Source organism: Pogoniulus pusillus, chromosome 19, assembly GCF_015220805.1.
Source record: "Pogoniulus pusillus isolate bPogPus1 chromosome 19, bPogPus1.pri, whole genome shotgun sequence".
Lineage (NCBI taxonomy): Eukaryota > Metazoa > Chordata > Aves > Piciformes > Lybiidae > Pogoniulus > Pogoniulus pusillus.
Window position 1 is genome coordinate 11,789,002 of NC_087282.1, and position 20,347 is coordinate 11,809,348.

Below are 20,347 nucleotides of genomic sequence, written 5' to 3' on the forward strand. Positions count from 1 at the left end.
CTGACGCTGCCGAGTCTGCCCCTAATCCGTGCCAAACAGCACCGCACCTCTGCGGCTTCTCAACGCCGCCAGGCGCGGGGGTTCGGCCGCCTCCCTCGGCAGCCAGTTCCAGTGCCTTACCAGTCACGCAGGAAAGAAATTGCTCCTAATATCCAACCGAAGCCTCCCCTGGGGCAACTTCAGGCCATTTCCCCTCATACTAGGGAGAAGAGACCGACCCCCACCTCACTGCAACCTCCTATGAGGGAGCCGTAGGCAGCAATGAGGTCTCCCCTCGGGCTCCTCTTACCCAGGCTGAGCACTGCCGAGGTGCTGAGGGCATCTCCTGGCTCACCGCTACCGTTGCTTTCCGTGCCACATCCTCTAGCACAGCACTGAGCGAATGTGCCGACAGCTTCTGACCCGAGGCTTCCAAGAAAGTGGCCCATGCCCTCAGATCAAAGGGCACACAAGAGCGGGGCAGGGAAGCTGTAGGTGAGCCAAGAGTGTTTATTAGAGCTCTACAGGGAAGCATGGTGCTGAGGCAACGGTGCAAGCCATACAGGGACAAATCCTGTCACCCCTTGAGGCCACATACCCAGCAGAAAGGACTGAACTTGGTGAATACGCTCTGGGGATCATCTTCCTCTAGCTTCAGGGCTTTGAACTACGAGATTCAAGCTTTTGGTGCAAGGAGATGTGGCACGAATGCTGTACCAGTCTCTCCTCCCCAACAGCACTGGTACCAGGGAGGAAATACTGGCCGTGGGTCTCAGAACCAAGAGGAGATGCTTTGTGACCCTCTGCTGTTCAGAAAGTAACATCTCTTCAATGTCTTGTTAACTTAGAAATAGCCAGATGCTTCTCTGGGGTGCCCAGGGACAGGAAAAGGGACAATGGACAAACTGGAACCCTGAAGGTTCCATCTGAACAGGAAGAGAAACTTCTTAGGTGTGGAAGTGCCAGAGCCCTGGAGCAGGCTGCCCAGAGAGGTTGCGGAGACTCCTTCTCTGGAGAGCTTCCAAATCCAGCTGGACATTGTGATGCTGGGCAAGCTGCTCTGGGTGCCCCTGCTAAAGCAGGGGGTTGGACTGGATGATCTCCAGAGGTCCCTTCCAGCTCCCACCCTGCAGAGGTGATAAAATGCAGGCAGCCACAACCAGAAGCCAACCTCTGTGTTGGGTTTTCAGGGAGTTGCTGCTCTTCGTGGTTGTACCACACACACTCAGCATGAAGCTGCCCAATCTCCTGTCATGGACATGGCTTGAAGGTCTCAAGCTGAAGCATGTCAGTTACTAGTTTCAACTGGAGTTGCTTCTGAGGTCATGCCTATAGCTGGGTGAAATAACTGCTACAGCGACCTAAAAAAGAGCTAAGTGGACTTGTGCTGCAGAACACCAACTCGTGAAGCTCTTCCATGCATGCTAAATTCCACCAGCAAGCACAGGAACAATTCTGGGGCCACCAACAGCCTTCATTTGAGCATCTGCCATCACCTGTTTCTATGTTGGAGCTCCTGGGTGCTCCAGAGACAAAATACAAACTCTGGGCACAACCACAGCTGGGCTTTGAAGGCAAGGGCAGCTGATTTCCAGGTTTTGGTGTTCTGCTTTTGCAGTGGCTGAATTAAGGGCCAAAGTAAAACGATTCTGACTTTTAGCAAGGGCTAAAATTAAGTGATTCTGGCTTTTAGCAAGTCCAGCATCTGCTGGAGGTTCAGTTTTGTGAGGGAGCATTTGCGATGTGAATAATTTAGGGAGGTAAGAGAGGAGTCAGGGCAGGGCTTGGTGAGAAGTGGAGTGGAATTCAGCTTTCAGTCAAGCAATGCTCCTCATCAGGAGAGAAAATGGAGATGCTCACTCTCTGGCACTCTTTGTACTGCCAGGAGACACCACCACCAGAGGCCAGGACAAAGTCCTGACTGGAAGAGAGCCTTATCTCCCCAACCAGACCATGGCCACACAGGCTGCTGCAGAAGCCACCAGGCAGGAAAGGGAAATGAGAGCTGACACAGCACCAAGTGCTTCTGAAAGCCAGAGGACATCAGGCAGAAGCTATTTTTGGGCAGAATTTTTGGGGTGAGAGAAGCAGAAATAGGCTTTTGCTTAGAACTAAACTCAAACTCTCCCTAAGATTCCAAATTTAGGGTTGAAAGCTGCTCAGGTCTGGTTGCTTTGTGCCAACTCACACACACTAAGCTGCAGAAATGAAAGGAAAGGGGGAAAATAGGCCAAAAAAAGGTTTCTAGGAATTAGGTCAGAGCTAAGGAGCTATGCCTGGCTTCCAGCACTCTGGAATCTTCATGGAAGTGGAGAAGGGGCTCAGCACCTTTGGAGAACCAGGCCCCTGCTCTCTGGAGATGCTGCTGCCGCATCCTGTTAGCGTTGGCACTTGTCTGCAGCTGACAGCACAAACCAGTGGATCTTCAACTCCCTCAGCATGATGAGGCAGTGAGGGGGAAAAGAACTTGAGGGAAGAAGATAGGGGGAGCAGGAATACTGCTGGCTTAGGCAGTCAGGAGCTGCTGGATATATCCCGAGATGTGCTGCTGAGGGCTTCCTGCTGGCTGCCCTCCTCCAGCTCTGCAAAACCCTGTGAGAAGACAAAAACAGGTGAACACAGGAGCTGGGCTCCACACAAAGCTCCTCAGTGGAGAGGTCAGGGGAGCAGAGGAGGCCACAGAAAGGGGATGAAGAAGCTGCCTGGTCGTGTTGCATTAAGAATAGACAAAGCAGCCAAGGGGCAAGAGCTTCTTCTCTTCCTTAAGGGGCAGGGGGAAGAGAGGAGACTCATTTGATGGTCTCAGGGTAGTGGCAGGGTTTCTGCTTGCCACTGTGGTGACTTCTGCCCTATTCTGATAATCAAAATATAATCATAGAATAGAATCAGAGAATCATTTAGGTTGGAAAAGACCTTTAGGATGATCCTGAACAACCATTCTTTAACTCTACCAAGATGGGTGCTAGAACATGTTCCTCAGTACCACATCTCTGCCTCTTTGAAACACCTTCAGGGATGGGGATTCAACCACCTCCCTGTTCCACGTTTTGAGAACCCCTTCAATGAAGAAGTTTCTCTGATATCCAACCTAAACCTCCCCTGGTGCAACTTGAGGCTGTGTCTTCTTGCCCTAAATAATGACCAAACCCACACCCAACCCAGTTCTTCACTGCTCTGTTGCTGGAGCTCACAACTCTGTAGTTTCCCCATGGTTTCACCTCAACAGATCTTTACCTACAGCAGGAACTGCCCTTTCCATGCCATGGTGCCTTCTCTCTGGAGGCATGTTATGGCTGCAAGCTGTAGGTTAGCCCAGGACACCAGGAGTGAACTCTTTAATTACCTTCAGAGAAGCCTCTCAACCTCCAAGGGACATTCCTGTCACTGCTCAAGCCATCCCCTGCTTGTCTCCCTGCCGTGAAGCTGTCACAGCCTCTTTATCACATTAAGGACAGAGACTGTGGCCCTAACCCAGCCCCTTGGATCAGCTCTAGCATGTGAGATGCTGAGGAGACACTGGAATAGGTTGCCTAGGGAGGCTGTAGATGTCCCCTTCCTGGAGGTGTTCAAGGCCAGGGTGGATGTGGCCTTGAGCAACCTTGGCTAGTGGGAGGTGTCTAGATGGAACTAGATGAGCTTTAAGGTCCCTTCCAGCCCAAACCATTCCATGATTCTATGAATCTGTTCCCAGCTCATTCTGCAGCAAGGGTTGCTGCTTCCCACCAAATTCCACAGGACAACCCCTGAGTGGGTCACTTGGAAAGGTGGGGGGTAAACTTTGTCCATTCAGTGAGCTCCAGGAGCTCTCATTCTGTGCTGCCAAGGGACACTCACCTAGAAGAGTTTCTCATAGCACTTGTCACAGTGGACAATGTCCCGGTGGATGAATATTTTATCCAGGAGATCTCCCATTGCTTTGTGGCAAATCCCACACTGCCAAAAGGAAAACAAGGGGGATTAGAAGGTAACCAAAGCCCCATGTCAGCATGGGGTGGGATGGCAGAGAACCTTTGTTTTACAAAGGTGAGAAGATGCCAAAGCATAGATCTTTGAGACCAGAGCTTTCTCCAATGGATAAAGGTCACTTTGGAGCTTTTGGGAGGCTTCCTCCTCCCACAGTCACAATTTCCACAGACTTCTAAACTTCACAAGGTTTGAGAGATGAGCAAGGTCTGCACAGGGGCACAAGGCCACCAGCACCAAGTTGGTCCCACAAGGATATGAGGAAGGAGGGTGCTGCTTCTGTCAGATGCCAATAAAGAATTCTTCTCATCTGAGGAGCTGAAGAACTTTTGGGGACACCACCAATAATGAATTTTGCTTGTCTGAGGAGATGAAGACCTTTTGGGGACACCTTCACTATCTGTGACTGCATGACCTTTTTTTGTCCTGCTGTGGATACAAGCATTTGGCCCACACTGTGGACATCACCGTGGAAGTCTGAGGACAGAGTTTGCCCCAAAGTTCCTCCTGCCACACTGCATGTCACAGCAGAAGGCCCTAGGAGAGGTTCTTACCCTGAAGCAGTACTCGTGGCAGTAGATGTTCAGATGCTCTATGATGATCTTGGGACAGTCCCGGATCTCACGGCTGCAGTAGGTGCAGAGAGGGTCACTGGACCTGTGATGGAGCAAAAGACTGAACTCCTCTGGAGCCTAAGGTGGACCCAACACTGGCACCACTCTCCATGAGACACCTGCTTTGACATGTGTTTGTGTCAAGAGACAGCACAGAGGGACACAAGCTCGCCCAGAGGTGCAGAGACCCCAGCAGCAGGGCCCTACAGATCTCAGAGTCAGTCTCAGGTTTGGGATAGAAGAGACCTTAAGGATCATGGAGTCCAACCACTAACCCAGCACTGCCAGGTCACCACCTAACCATCCTCCTCAGCATTATATCTCTATGGCTTTGAAACCCCTCCAGGGGTAGGGACTCCACCACTGTCCTGGGCCGCCTGGGCCAAGCCTCATTAATGTCCTCAATGCTCTCAATGTGCCTCCATGTCCCTCCTGGAGTGGCCCAAAACTGACCCCAGGATTCAAGGTGTGGCCTCACCAGTGCCCAGTCCAAAGGGACAATCCCTGCTCTGGTCCTGCTGGCCACACTATTGCTGATGCAGGCCAGGATGCTGGTGGTCTTCTTAGCTACCTGGGCACACTTTGGCTCATCTCCAGCTGGTGATGAACAGCACCCCCAGGTCTTTCCTACTGGGCAGTCTCCAGCCACTGTGCCCCAAGCCTGGGGGGTGTCTGTGATCCGAGGTCAGTCTCTTTTCCCAGCATCATGTACCCTCCATGCAGTTATTTCACAGAATCATCTAACACTTTGGGTTGAAAGCCTGTCCCCTGCTTTGTGATTGGCCCCTTGAAGTCCTGAAAGGGCCACCAGAAAGTCTCCTTGGAGCCTTCCCTTCCCCAGACTGAGCAACTCCAAACTCAACCCAGTATTCCAAAAATCTTGAGGTCATTTCTTTTTCACAGTTTGCTGGAAACCCCAGAGCAGCCCTGAGCTGTCCTACCTTTGCAGGGGAGCACTGGACAGGTAGCTGTGGTGGCTGTAGGCTGATCTCTCCACATCGGTCAAATCCACGAGGCTGCCATTGGGAACAGGAAACATCAGATCATGGCAGTGAGAGACAATCACACAATCCCTGGCTGATTGAATGTCATCCAGTCCAACCCCCCCTGCAGTCATCAGAGACAGCTGCAACTGCAGCAGGTTGGTCAGAGCCACAAACAACCTGACCTGCAATGACGCCTAAGCATGGGGCATCTTCCACCTCTCTGAGCAATCTGGGCCAGGCTCTCACCACCCTCAGTCTCCAGTCTGAATCTCCCTCTTTTAGTTCAAACCATCATCCCTGCTCAAAAGTCTGTCCTCTTGAAGTCCTGAAAGGACACCACAAAATCTCCATGGAACATTCTCCAGGCTAAACAACCCCAACTCTCTCAGCCTGGCTTCTCAGCAGAGGTCTTCCAGCCCTTCCACCATTGCTGTGGCCTCCTCTGGCCCTGCTCCAATAGCTCCATGTCTCTGCTGTGCTGAACAGAGCAGAGGGGCAAAATCCCTGTCAGGTCTCCAAAGCCTCTCTGCTGCCCATCCAATGCCACCACCCCTCCAGGTTGGTTAGCTGAGGCACGAAGTTGTCCCAGAACCCCCTCAGCATGTGTTTGGTGGCACAGCCATGCACTCTGCATGCAGATGAAGAAGACACAAGACCATTTCTGGGGTCTCCTCCTACCTGCCATAGCGTGGGGAGGCCGAGGAGCCGCTGCTGTTCAGGTACTGCTTCACAAAGAGGACTCCTCTTCTGGGCAGGGGTGGAAACAGGAGAAGCATTTCACACAGAATCACAGAATGGGGCGGATGGGACCCTTGAAGGTCATCTTGTCCAACCCCCCTGCAACGAGCTAACACCTTGAGCAACCTGATCTAGTGGGAGGTGTCCTTGCCCATGGCAGGGGGGTCAGAACTAGATGATCCTTAAGGTCCCTTCCCACCCAAACCATTCCATGATTCTATGATTATCACCAACTAGATCAGCTTGCTCTGGGCCTCATCAGGTCTGACCTTGAATGTCTCCAGGGATGGGGCCATTTGCAAGAGAGAGGGACAGAGCTGATGAGACTGGGGACAAGAGGGACCATGTGTGTGTGCTGGGACACCAAACCCATGTGGAAGGCAGGGGGTGAGCTGCTCTCGAACAGACACCAAACAGCGAACACTGCTGCTAAACCATACCCCAAACATCCCTCTCTAATTAACTCACCAAACCTAATCAGGCTAATTAAGAAGACTGGGATGGATAATGCAGCTCCCTTATCCCATTTTGTAAGGAGAAGCTTTCCCTAAACCGTGTCAGGATTAGGCAGGCAATGAGCCTTCGGAGAGCTCCTGGTTCTGCCCATTAGCACCAGCCCTGCTGCCAGGGACCTCTTCTGTCCCTGGAGCACCCCCAGAAGCTGCTGCTGCTTGTCTGGGGGACATCCCTGCTTGCAGAGCTGACCTTTCCTGCTTGTCCTTCCCTCTCTAAAAGCCTGATTTCAGGATGATGCATCCCCATCTCCCTGTCAGTCCACAGACTGAGGGGAGACACCATGCCACCAGCTCCCTTCCCACAACCATGACATGAGCTCATCAGGCTTCTTCTCCACAGTGCTGCCTGTAAGCCATAGTTAGTCATAAAATACATCAGGCTGGGACCCTTGAAGATCCTCTGCAGTGAGCTGGGACATTGGCAACTAGAGCAGGTTGCTCAGGAACCCATCAAGTTTGATTTTGATCCTTCCTTCTGTGAGCAAAGCTTCTTTTCTAACTTAGCAGAGAACCTCCCATGTCATGAACCTCCTCTTTGGACATGTGAGGTGATAAGCAAGTCCAGAAGGACCCAAATGTTGCCCTTCAAAGCCTATGTTGACCTCTCACCATCTTTAAACCCCTTTCTAAATTGTGTAAAGCTGTGGAGCTCTGAGATGGAGCCTGTGGAAACCCAAAGTGCCATTAGACAGCTCCGAGCTGACAGCTGCACCACGATGGGATGGGATCTTCTCACAACACAAATGGGTCCTCTGCCAGGCTCACCTAGACCTTTTACACTTGCTGTAGGTTTCTTACTTGCTCATGATTGACAATGAGACAAAGAGTCTTCCAAGAGCCCCCCAGGGGGGTGTGTAGCATGAGGAGCTCTATCATGTCCCTCCAGCTACAGCAAATTGTGGAAGATTCATGATTTTGCCAATTTGGAGACAACAACTTCAGTCATCTCCATCGTGGTCCTCACAGAAGGGCACTTGGAGAGAAGCTCATGTGTCCTTTTTGGGTGCTTCCAGCCACCATGCTCTTAGCCAGCAGTGGTTGAGAAACATCCCATGTCCCAGAAGCCAAGCAGCAAAGCCTGGCTTGCCTTCAGCAGGCAGGATGGGTGCACACAAAACCTGTGTCACAGTGGGAAGGTCGTGGTCACCTCCACCCATTGCTCCTTACCCGGCAGTGCTGGAGTCAAGCGGGTTGCTGTGCTGCAAGGTGGCAGCTGGACCACAAATCCTCTCACTTGAGCTTGAGAGAAGCCTGGAAAGAGAGAGAAAAGTCTGTGGGAACTGGAGACAGGAGCTGTGATCCAGGCTGGCAGCCAAGAAGAGACCCACCGCTACTGCCAGGAGGGTGCAACACTAAGGCCCCCTCGACCATGCAGATGAATTCATCTTTATCATGGACCAAAACGTCTCCTTGTGACATCTGTATCTACTTCCACAGAGAAGTGGTTTGGAGGACTCTCTTTTATAGGGCTCTGGGAGAAAAGATCAAACAAGATCTTCAAGTCAGCAGAGACCTGAAGTGTATGATGTAGTAGCTGTAGCTGAACGTGAGCAGCTATGGAGACAAACAGCCCGAGGAGATGGAGATGTGTTGGCCATAGTCCAACACAACTGCCCCCCAGCCTCAATTCAATCACTTCCAAAGCTGCATAAAGGAGGAGGAGGCAAAACTATGGCTACCAAAACGTTTTTGGAACACATCTCAGCCTGTCCTTCAGCCATGAGAGCTGCCACTTGGTCTTGCAGGGAGGAAGCTGACCTTGCTTGGAGCCAATTGCAGGTTATCTGATGATCTTCTGTTCACATTCCCCTGCCATGGGCTCAACACTCAGACCTATGCTGGTGGCTCCACACAGGGGCAAACCACCTGTGAATGGACTGTCACTGGCATGAAGGACTGCAGGAAGTCCAGGGCAACCTTATTCCATGTTGGATACCTCCTACCCTTTCCAACAGCCCTATTCTGGGACCAGTTCAGTTACTTCATCCTCAACATTGCAGAGACAGAGACCCCTCTCTCAACATCTCTCAGCTTTCAGCTCTCTTTTTCTGTAGCCTCTCCAAAGATCAGTTCCTGGTCAAGGGAGGGTAACCAGGAACCAACCCTTCATTATCCTGTCACCCCATGTGGTGAAACATCTCTATGGACCAGAGGTGGCTCTGTCACAGCTTTTGATAGGGGTGGTTAAGAGGAGCTCTGTGCTTCCAGCTCACACATCCACTCCCTGGAAAACATCTCTCTCTCAGCTCTTAGCTCCTGTTGCACAGCAGTTTCATGGAGGTTTCCCTCATGACCATCCAAGACCAGCCATTTACCTGCTGCTGTTACAGTTTAAGCTGTCCATGTAGAACGGCACCCTGTGGCTTCTCTGGCCAAAGGACATGGTGGTGTCTCTGGGAAGGGAGTCGTGGCTAGGAAAGGAAGTGGACACAATCTCAAGCACTGAACTTGAGTACATGAGGGATTGTCCTAAACATCTCCCTGATTAGCAGCAGCACATCCCTGCCCCTGCTTGGATCCAGGCAGTTTGGGCAGGGATTGTCCACTGTGCTGGGCACTGGTGAGGCCACACCTCGACTCCTGGGTCCAGTTTTGAGGCCCTCACTCTACAAAGGGCATTGAGGGGCTGGAGCAGGTCCAGAGAAGGGCAGCAGAGCTGGTGAAGGGTCTAGAGAATAGGTCTGGTGAGGAGCAGCTGAGGCAAATGGGATTGTTTAGTCTGGAGAAAAGAAGGCTGAGGGGAGACCTCATTGCTCTCTACAGCTCCCTGAAAGGAGGTTGGAGTGAGGTGGGGGTTGGTCTCTTTGGTGATATAACCTGAAATTGTGCCAGGGGAGGTTTAGATTGAAGATTAGGAACAATTTCTTTCCTGCAAGAGTGGTCAGGCAGGAACAGGCTGCCCAGGGAGGTAGTAGAGTCACCATCCTTGGGGGTGTTCAAGAAATGCGTGGCCATGGCACTTTGGGACATGGTTTAATGGCCATGGTGGTGTTGGGTTGAAGGTTGGACTCAGTCTTGAAGGTCTCTTCCAACCAAACAATTCTATGGTTCTATGATTAGTGAGAAGTGCTGAGGACACTGCAGATGCTGATTCCATGTAGCAGTGGGGTGCTCTTTGGTTTAAAGAACCTGGAGCCCACCCTTGGCCTCCTCACCGTGTGGCTGTGGGGCTGAAGTCATAGTGGCCACGGGCAGGGTCGTATCTGCTGCTCCTGGGGCTGCTTCTCCCATCATGAACTCTGCCTTCATAACCTGGGGCAGGTCTGGCAAGGAAGCACAAAGCCCTGATTACGTTGAACTGGGTCTCACTGGAGTCCCCACGTGGCCTAAGCTGTGTTTTGGCTTGGTGGTCACTGCCATGATGGGTGCCCCTCTTCTCTGACCATTTCTGGGCTGGCTCTGCATCTGCACCACATCTACAAAGCTCTGCAGGCAGGAAAGACTCAAAATCTAACACTGAGAGTAAAGCCAAAGCAGTTGGCTGGGTTGATGGTTGAACTCTGTGAGCTTAAAGGTCTTTTCCAACCCAAGCTATTTCATGATTCTAGTCTACATCCTCAGTTCTTTTTCGTTCCCTGGCTCCCAGCAGACCCAGCACTGGCCCATCTGGCCTGCTGACATGGTGGTCCTCTGCTGCTTTTCCCTGACACAACTCACTACTGGAGTGGCTCTAAACTGTGGGTAAAGCTTTGGCTCCTTCAAAATGAGCCTGGGGTATCTGTTTGTTCTCTTCTTGCCCATGCCCCGTGGCACAGATGTTTACGTGGTGGATCACCACTTTGGTCCTGATGAAAGCTTCAGGCAATGAAACAAAGCTGAAACCACATATTAAAGCTGTGGCCAAGAGAAAGAAGGGCAGGGAAAAACCTGCTCTGGGCAAGACACCTATAGGCTGTGGGAGAAACCCAGGGGCATGGATGAGGAGGTTCCTGCCCTGCAGAGACCTCTCACTGTCACACTGCTCCAGAGGGTGAAGAACAGTAAGAGTCTGGCCTGCTTTCCTAGTCCTCATTTGCAAATGCCTCCAAAAGCAAATGAGAGCTTTATGAGTGCTGGGAAAGGGGAGCACTCAGCTCCCACGAAGGTAGACATACAGACATTAAAATTGTAGTTATTAGTGGATAACTTGTCTCTTAGGTCACTGAGGATCATGAGAAATGAAAACAAGACTGCTCCAGCATCATCATCTCTGCAGCTAGAGGAGAAGATGTGCTCCCTACACATCCATCAGGTTTCCAGGCACTCTGGAGGTGATCTGGATGCAAGCTGCCAAGAGCTCTCCAGTGCTACAGAGTAATTATCAACTTGGATGTCCTCATTCCAGCCCTTCAGAGCCAAAACTGATCTTCTTCTACGTGCTGTAAAACCTGGCAATCCTGCTGCTTCCTCTAGCAACAAAGTCCTTCTCTTGCTTCTTCATGCAGTGAGGGTGATCCTGAGAGGGGATCTGATCAGTGCTCAGCAATAGATAAAGGACCTCTGGGGGGCAAGAGGATGAGGCCAGATTCTTCTCAGTAGTGCCCAGGGACAGGACAAGGGACAAGGGGTACAGACTGGAACCCAGGAGGTTCCATCTGACCAGGAGGAGAAACACCTTTGGTGTGAGGGTGCTGGAGCCCTGGAGCAGGCTGCCCAAAGAGATCATGGAGTCTCCTCTGGAGAGCTTCCAACCCCAGGTGGACATTGTGATGCTGGGCAAGCTTCTGTGGGTGCCTCTGCTTGAGCAGGGAGTTGGACTGGATGATCTCCAGAGGACCCTTGCAACTCCACCATGTTCAGATACTGTGACCAGAGTATCACATCTCTCTGCTTTCCCTGTCTCTGTCCCAACTCCTCACCCTCACCTTCTGGTGCTGAATGCTTGGCTGTCCACATAGGATGGGATCCTGTGGCTGGGAGCTGAGGTGTGGTGGTCCATGTAGCCTGGCATGGGATGCTGGGTCTCATACACACCAAGAGAACTCTCAGTTGAGGTGAAGTTAGACCTGCAAAGAATGAGAGCCCATCTGGCCACAAAGCTCACACAGCGGGTCACACTTTGTCAAGGCTGCACCATGCCCCTTTCTACCACAGCAAGGAACACCTGGGACACCATGCCCTTAAGAGGTCCTCAAGGTCAGGGGAATGGCAGAGGTGTGCACTGCTTCTCCTCACCTACACCAGCTGAATTCCCAGCACAGCAACACTGCTGCAAGGTCCAGCAGCTGCCCAATTAACTTGTGAACTGAAATATGGACAGCAACATGTGTGTCTGTAGTGGTGTTGCCAGCAGGACCAGGGCAGGGATTGTCCCCCTGCAGCAGGCACTGGTGAGGCCACAGTTCACATCCTGAGGTCAGTTTTATGCCCTTCACTCCAAGAAAGACATTGAGGGGCTGGAGCAGGTCAAGAGAAGGACAATGAAGCTGGTGAAGGGTATGGGTAGCCAGAAGGGGTTGAAGCATCTGAGGAAACAGGTGTTGTCCACCCTGGAGAAAAGGAGGCTGAGGGATGACCTTCTGGCTCTCTGCAGCTCCATGAAAGGAGGTTGGAGTCAGGTGGGAGCTGCTTTCTTCTCCTTGTTCCAAGTAATAGGACAAGGAGAAATGGACTCAAGTTGCCCCAGGGGAGGTTCAGGTTGGACATGAGGAACAGTTTCTTCCCCTTGAAGGGTTGTCAAGGCCTGGCCCAGGCTGCCCAGGACAGTGGTGGAGTCCCCATCTCTGGAGGGGTTTCAAAGCCATGGAGATGTTGTGCTGAGGGACAGGGTTTGATGGTGACCTGACAGAGTTTATGATTGGACTCCATGGTCTCTTCCAACCCAAACCATTCCATGACTATATCCCAAATCCAATATCCCCTGTGTCAGCATCATTTGATAGGTCCACACTGGCCACGTTTACCTATGCCCAGGACCTCAAGGAATGACAGAAGATGAGGATTTGGCAGACTTTGATGGGGAGAACCAAAGGACTCATCCCACTGTACCTGGTTGCCACTGGGCTGGCCTCGTTGTGCCTCCAGTCTGCTGTGCTCTCCTGGTGACTCTCCGTGGTGGGGTGGGTTTGTTCTTCCTGAGCTGGAGTGGTCCTGGTTGGGGAGGAAAAAGCCTGTCAGCAGCTTTAGCACTGGTGTCTTAAGTGTCTAAACCTGTCCACTTTGGTGAGGAAGTGCTGGAACAATGTGAGGATGTTTGGTTTAGCATTTGCTAGACAAGAAACGAGCAACATGGAGAAGACAAGGTGGGGTAGAAGACAGTGGTAAAGCCATGTTTGATCTCTTGGCACTGTACCTTTCCTGGGATGGGTCAGATTCGTCCACAGGTTGGGTCTCTGGAGCAGTGATGCTGCTTTCTCTAGGTAGAGAGCTGGACCTGCCAAGACACAAGACCACTGTAGCCTGTAGAGGTGCCACTGAACATAGAACTACCCTAAGATGTAGATACAACCACTGTTGACCCTCCTGCCACTAGAAAAGGGCAACAGCTCTGCACAGGCTTCCAAAGAGGTGGAAAAAACCCAGAAGAAAAAGGCAGAGCTCTTAAAAAATGAGGCTCAAAGGAAAATGAAGCTCCTGAGAAGAATCAGCTACCTGTTTACTCTTTCTAAACTAGACATCCTAACTCTGGTCATTGAATTATGACCATGAGGGATTATCCAGTAGCTCTGTCTGGCACCTCAGACTCCTAAAAGCATGACCTGGCCTCATTTAGTACCATCTCAGAAGGTTCTATAGATCCATAGATCAACCCACTGCAGAGCCCCACCCTGGGTTCACACCTGCCCATGTTAAACTAAGGCAAAGTTTGTTCAGTCTCTGCTTCCAAACTGAAGGTCTAAGCAGCTGCTCCTGACAGTCCAACTGGCCAGTGTGTGATCCTTCCAGCTAATGAGAATGGTTTCTCCCAGGCTTTCATATAAAACCAAGGTGAAAGGTTGACTCAGTAGAAGCAGCACTAGAAACAGGGTCAGAAGTGGGCCTGGGAGAAGGTTTGATCAGCAGATGGATGTGGGAAGGAAGCAAACCTCATCCTCCAGGAAAAGGCACAAGGGTAATGATCTGATTCTTTACCTGCTCCTGCTGGGGTCATACTCAGAATGTTCCTGCAACCTGGGAGGCTCTGTGTGGGCATCATGGTTAGAAGATTCTTGTCCCTTCTCAGTGTGGTTCTTTGAGTCCAAAAACCTGAAACAAAGATTCATGCTTAAGGCCCTGAAGAAAACCTGCTGGGATGGGAAGTCATCAATAAACCCAGACAGGAGCCATCAGGAAGGGAGTAGAAGGCACTGTTTGGTACTGGATCTGGTGGGAATCACCTCCACAAATCCCATTTCAGCTTGCAGGATCACAGCTGAAGGTCTTTCATCTGGGATTATCATAGAATCAGAGAATGGTTTGGGTTGGAAGGGACTTCAAAGGGCATCTAGTTCCAGCTAGGCCCATCCCATCTATCTTTGGACATCTTCAGGCTAGGGAGATGCCCACAACTTCTCTGGACAACCTGTTCCAGTGCCTCACTACCCTCATGAAGAAGTATTTCTTCCTACTGTCTCATCTCAGCTGAGCTTAAAATCCGAAGCCATCTCCCTTCATCTTGTCACTCCATGCCATTGTAAGAAGTCCCTCTCCTGTCACAGAAGATGTGAGGCCCAGGAGAAAGCACTTATCTCAGAGTTCTTTGGGCTGTCAGATGCTTCTACCACCTCAGGACACATCACATTTTGCAGAGCTCATAAATGCTGAGGTTACACTTGCTGAGATCTGTGGGCAGCAGAAGCTACTGCTGATGTCAAAGGGCAGAGAGCAGAAGCTGTCTCCTGGACTTCTAGAGTGAGTCTGCCTGATCCAAGTAGCTTTTCCCATCAGTGCAGGTAGGATCAGCTGCTGTAAAGTGCTGTCAGAACATCCTCATTCCTGGATGCAAGGCAGAGGAGCTGCTCTGTGCCATCAGTTGCACTGGGAGTAGACTCAGACACGGAGAGTTATGAAGTGCACAGATCCTGTAAGTGAGTCCTGACTACTTACCCCTCATGGACCACCTCTGGTTTGTAGCCAGCTGAAGCCTCTGTGCTCTCATGTCCCTCTTCCTTAGGAGTGTTTCCCTCTTTGAAATCTTGGGAAGACCTGGCAAAGGAAGAGAAGCCCACTTGTGGCTGCCAGGCACAAACTCCTGGACGCTCATTCAGTGCTTACTGAGAAGAAAGCAAGCCACAGGGCTTTGGTGGAGGACACTCCATGGACCGCTACCAGCACTGCCTTCAGCATGGCCCAAAGCATTGCTGGGAGTTCAACTGAAGGGCCAAGGAGCTGCATTTTCACACTCTTTAGCTCTTCAGAACACCAGTCCAAGCCCTGCTGTCTCCAGACACACATGGAAGTTGTCCTGCAAAGGCTTGGACTCTTCATGGTGGCCATATCTCACATCAGGATGTGGACACCAGGACAGGCGCCACATCTGAGACAAGGTCTGGGAATACCTTGGAGACTTGATTTGGAATGTTCCTTTTCTTCAGGCTGAACACCCCCAGCTCCCTCAGCTGCTCCTCACCAGCCCTGTTCTCTAGACTCTGTGCCAGCTGTGTTGTCATTCTCTGGACCTGCTCCAGCCCCTCAGTGTCTCTCTCACACTCCTGAAGGGTTTTTTGTGGCCAGACTCATTCATTCAGTGCACCAAATGATGCCACTCAACTCACAGAGTCATAGAGTGGTTTAGGCTAGGTAAGATCTTTAAGATCAAGTCCAACCCTTAATCCACCACTGCCAAGTCACCACTAAACCATGTTCTTTATCTTCACAGCTTTGAAACCCCTTTAGGGATAGAAACTCCACCACTGCCCTGGGCAACAACCACCTCTGTCTAAGCTACTCAGACAAATGGCCCTCACTATGCTGCTGTCCTTGTGCCTGATGTTTCCTATCCATCAGAACTTCCAAGGCTTTCAGCAATGCAGAGATATCAGCAAACAAGGGGGCAGCAGCCCAGGTCCTTACCTTGCTTCATTCCAGTAGGGCTTGCTGTATGGTGGGACCTCAGTACTCGTGTATCTGCTCTCCTGCCTGCTGCTTCTCTCCTCATAGCCCAGGACAGACCTGACCATCAAAGACAGACATGTTACACCTTAAACCAGCACAGCAACCAGTGCTCTAGTGACCACTCTCTGCTCACCAGGCAAGGCTTCTGTCAGCCTCTGCTCCTTACTGTCCCACCCCAGGGTTTCTCTCTAGGGACCATATGTATCCCTCAGATGCATTTTGAAGTATCTCAGCCACCCCTCCACTCCCTTTCTGCCACCTCACTGCAGCATTTCACTCCCAGTGAAGGAGAAGGTGGTGACTGAACCCCACCAAGCACAGGAGCAGCAAGAGGAGAGTAAAAGCTGCAGTGTTTGGTTCATATGGGAGGTGGAGGAGACAACCAAACATCTTGGTTTATTTCACAAGCCATGCTTTAACCCTTAGCAGAGCTGCCTTCATCCTTGGGACAACAGCAGTCAAAGCAGCCCTGTTCCATGCCTGCCCATACAGACTTCCCCTCATACTCAGTTTCACTCATCCACCCCCTAAACTCACTCCATTTTTACCTTCTGAAGGAATATTCTGTGTCCTCTAGGTGCAGAGGAGCTCTTTCAGTAGGAGGAGAAGGGACATCAGGCTGCAAGCTTGACCTGTCAAAAGAGAGGAAAGAATTTGTATCTCAGCAGCTTGCCAAAGGCTTCAAAGGGACCTTCTGTGAAATAACAAGGCTGGGCTTCAGCTGAGACCAGGAAACATGAAGTGGTTTCCTCAGGGAGCTGATTTTCCTCCAGAAAACCACATTTTCTCTCTCTCTAATCAAGAAGAAAAGAGGCTGCTACTGGAACTAATGTGGTTCCTTGGCCTTAGTTCATGCACCTTGGCTGGATCCACAACTCCTCTGGCCTGGCACAGGATCAGGCACCTGGGACGAAGTACAGCAGGAAGAACTTTGGGGAAGATGTTCCCCGGCAGCAGCTCTAGGTCTTGAGTTTTGCACTGTCCTCCTGGGAGGCTTGTGATCCTCCTCACCTCAGCTGCAAAGGTTGCAGACATAATCTTCTCACCTTGCAGCCTTTGGTTAACAAGGCCAGGGAGTTAAGTCCCAAAATAATGGGCTAAAGCAGGTGAAGGAAGCAGCTTCAGGGACATTTGTGTGTTCACTGGCAGCAGCAGCAGCTCTTCCCTGACTCTAGTCACAGACTTGTTTCAGTGCAACCCTAATAGTTTGACTGGATGAGGTTCAAGCATCCTCTGACTCTAACTCAACCAATGCACATTAGTTCAAGAGAAGCTGAAATGTCTCAGTTCATTCTGAGCTGGTGGATCAGCTCTACCCCACCTTTGCAAGTGCTGCTCCCAGAGCAGAGTTTGGGCAGTACTAGTTGAGGGAGAGGTCCCTTCATGCTAACATTGAGGAGAAGAGGTGAATTTCACACTTACTTTGGGAGGTGAAATCCATTGCTGGCTTCTGTGTGCTTGGGATAACTGCAAAGAAGAGACACCAAGCTTTAGAAGCACCTCCAGTTTGGGTCATGCTCTACAACTATCTTCTTACCTAGAGAGAGAGAGGAGTGACCCCTAAAACATCCCAGAGGTGTTCCTCATTCCATTCCTGCAGGTGAAAGGGCAGGATACTTTGGGGAATCTCAAAGGAGATGAGGTTCAGTGGAGTATTTAGCAACTCTGAACATCATCCACACATGACAGATGCCAGCAGCATGGAGCCATCTGGAAACTGCAGCCAGGACTCTTCCCAGAACAGTGGGGTGTCCTCCAGCAGCACAGACACCTCCATCTGCATGCACAGAGGGAAAGGAACAGCCCTGGATCCCCTGGCTTCTCTTGGGGGAGCTTCAAAAATGGGGAACTTTAGGGTCCAGAGACAGTAAACGTAGTTCTGCTTTCTTGTCTCCAGGCTGTGTACAAGTTCCCCACGAGCCAGCAATGTGCCCTCTTGGCCAGGAAGGCAAATGACCTTCTGAGGTGCATGAAGAAGAGTGTGGCCAGAAGGTCGTGGGAGATTCTCCTCCCTTTCTACTCTGCCCTAGAGAGGCCAGATCTGGAGTTGCGGGTCCAGTTTTGGGCTCCCCAGTTCAAGGCAGACAGGGAAATACTGGAGAGAGTCCAGTGGAGGCTCCAGAGATGCTCAGGGCATCTCTGGAGCATCTCTGTGAGGGGGAAAGGCTGAGAGACCTGGGGCTGATGAGCCTGTAAAAGAGCAGCCTGATAAGGGCTCCAATTTCAGTATCCATGAAGGTAGAGAGAGCTGAGATGAGGTTCTGAGGTGTGGTTCTGTCTGGAAAAGAGCAGCCTGAGAGAGGGGATCTGCTCAATGCTCAGCAAGAGCTAAAGGACCTTTGGAGGCAAGCGGATGAGGCCAGACTCTTGTGAGCAATGCCCAGTGACAGGACAAGGGTCAGCAGGCACAAACTGGAACCCAGGAGGTTCCATCTAAGCAGGAGGAGAAAATTCTTTGGCATGAGGGTGCTGGAGGCCTGGAGCAGGCTGCCCAGTGAGGTTGTGGAGTCTCCTTCTCTGGAGAGCTTCCAAACCCATCTGGACATTGTGATCCTGGGTAAGCTGCTGTGGGTGCCCCTGCTTGAGCAGGGGGTTTGCACTGGATGATCTCCAGAGGTCCCTTCTAACCTTCTCCATGCTGGGACTCTGTGAAGGTCCAACTTTCCGAGCACAGTGGACCTGACCACAGCCCAGGGGTTACTTAGAGAGCTGTGCTGCTCCCTGCAGCCAGGCACTGCCAACCTCTTTGTCTGGGTGAGTGTTAAGAGCTTGACAACAGTTGTTGTCTCTCTGATCATGGATCAGAAACACCTTCTTCACACCCCTATGCCCATTTTCACTAGTCCAGACCTGTCAGGCTGTGCAGGTCTCCTCCCTTTCCCTGCAGTTCCTCTCTCTCTGGTTTGAGGGGGGTTAAGTAATGAGGCATCCTCCAATTTCCCTGGGACAATGCCTCACAATGAGGAGCAGCTACATGACCCAAGTGACCTCAAGGACAATGAGCCTGTTGTGCCTAAGCTGTCCCTGCAGTGACACACAGGAATGCATTTATGGGCCTCAGTGGCATGACCATGACAGGAGCCCAGCCTCTACTTTTCACAAGCCCTCTGGACTTTGCTTCAGGCCCAGAAATCAGCTGGGGAATGTTTCTGTCTTTACCTTCATGGATGGAGGTGGAGAATGAGCTACAATTAACTGCAGGTGCTCAAGAAGCTCAAGCCAAGTCTTCTAGAGCTGCTTCAGCACCACAGAGCAAAAGGTGAGGCTGCATGTCCAGCTCTGCCTGCTTCAGCATAGGCTCAGCCCAACATTCACAATAGAACACCGAGATAAAGTGGTGGTTGGAACTCTAAGGGGGAGATTCAGACTGGAGAGAAGGGAGAAATGTTTGACACTGAGGGTGGTGAGAGCCTGGCCCAGGTTGCCAGAGAGGTGGAAGATGCCCCATGCCTGGCAGCACTGCAGGTCAGGTTGCTGGGGATTCTAAGCAGCCTGCCTTAGTTGCAGGTGTCCCTGCTAACTGTGGGGTGCTAGACTGGATGACTTTTAAAGGTCCCTTCCCACCATCCCATGCTTCTAAGAGATCTTAAAAATATGACCTGCCTTTGTGTATGGTTCAGAGAACAAAGAGTCCTGGTCAGAAGCCTACAAGGAGGGACTGATTTGTGCCTCAGCTGCAAGTTCCCTGTCTCCTATGTGGCTACAATACTGATCAGAGCTCTGCCCCTTACTGTGCCCAGCGGCTCAGCCTTTAGGTTCCCAGACAGCTCCTTCCCTCACGTTCTCCTCCATCCAACAAAGCTTTTTACACTTTCCCACCATTCAGCCACCCCTTCAGACCTCCTACGGGGTGCACAAGACGTTAACAGAAGCCATCAGCAACCAAGCTTCAACACATCCTTTGTAGGTGGAAGAAGCTCCCCAGAGAGTAGTGGTGGGGAGGCAGCTGGAGTGGTAAAAATAACCCCCAGGAAGTCGATTCTGTAAGGACTCAGACAGGGAGGAGAATCCTTGAGGGAGGTGAAGGAAGAGCAGAGCAAACTGACACATTGCAGCTCAGCCAGAAGAGGCACTTGGAGTGCAGCCCAGGAGCAGAGAGATCCCATCTGTTGGAGACCACCAGCAGGTATAGACAATTCCTGAGCAAGCCCAAGCTTACACCTTCTGTTCAGCAGCACAGAGCAGACTTTCCTGGCTCCTTACCCAGCTCCATGCTGTGACACCACTTCAGAGGAGGGCTTCCCGTCAGGGGCCTGCCTGTTCTCACCATTTCTGCAGAGAGAAGAGCAGGAAAGATGAGTCCAGGAGATGAGGGGCCAGAATGTGAGGTGCAGGAACCCTAGAGCAAGGTGCTTGCTGGGAGCATGGCACAGACAGCCTGGGGCTTGGATGGGAAGGACATCCTGAGCAGCTCAGGAGATGGAAACAGCTGCAACTTCGGGGCTCATCGCAGAGAGCTGAGGGAAGCCCACTCCTCCCATCTGGGTGCATCTGCTCCCAGTTTGCTCCTGCTCTGTGTGCTTCTGCTCTCTCAGATCCC

At 51.5% G+C, this 20,347-nt stretch overlaps 1 protein-coding gene across 1 annotated transcript in view; it reads right to left on the reverse strand.

Annotated features, from left to right (window-relative positions):
- Positions 1–469: 469 nt before the first annotated feature.
- Positions 470–20,347, reverse strand: part of ZNF185 (zinc finger protein 185 with LIM domain) — a 37,706-nt gene continuing 17,828 nt past the window's right edge. Inside the window, exons 14-30 of the mRNA XM_064158880.1 lie at positions 20,011–20,079; positions 17,230–17,274; positions 16,356–16,439; positions 15,766–15,864; positions 14,800–14,898; positions 13,846–13,959; positions 13,067–13,147; positions 12,763–12,864; positions 11,640–11,780; positions 9,951–10,058; positions 9,111–9,206; positions 7,963–8,046; positions 6,221–6,289; positions 5,498–5,572; positions 4,497–4,599; positions 3,814–3,912; positions 470–2,571 (exon numbers count right to left, since the gene is read on the reverse strand). Of these exons, the coding sequence (XP_064014950.1) occupies positions 3,814–3,912; positions 4,497–4,599; positions 5,498–5,572; positions 6,221–6,289; positions 7,963–8,046; positions 9,111–9,206; positions 9,951–10,058; positions 11,640–11,780; positions 12,763–12,864; positions 13,067–13,147; positions 13,846–13,959; positions 14,800–14,898; positions 15,766–15,864; positions 16,356–16,439; positions 17,230–17,274; positions 20,011–20,079 (1,468 nt within the window). The 3' untranslated portion in view covers positions 470–2,571. The remainder of the gene's footprint in view (positions 2,572–3,813; positions 3,913–4,496; positions 4,600–5,497; positions 5,573–6,220; positions 6,290–7,962; positions 8,047–9,110; positions 9,207–9,950; positions 10,059–11,639; positions 11,781–12,762; positions 12,865–13,066; positions 13,148–13,845; positions 13,960–14,799; positions 14,899–15,765; positions 15,865–16,355; positions 16,440–17,229; positions 17,275–20,010; positions 20,080–20,347) is intronic.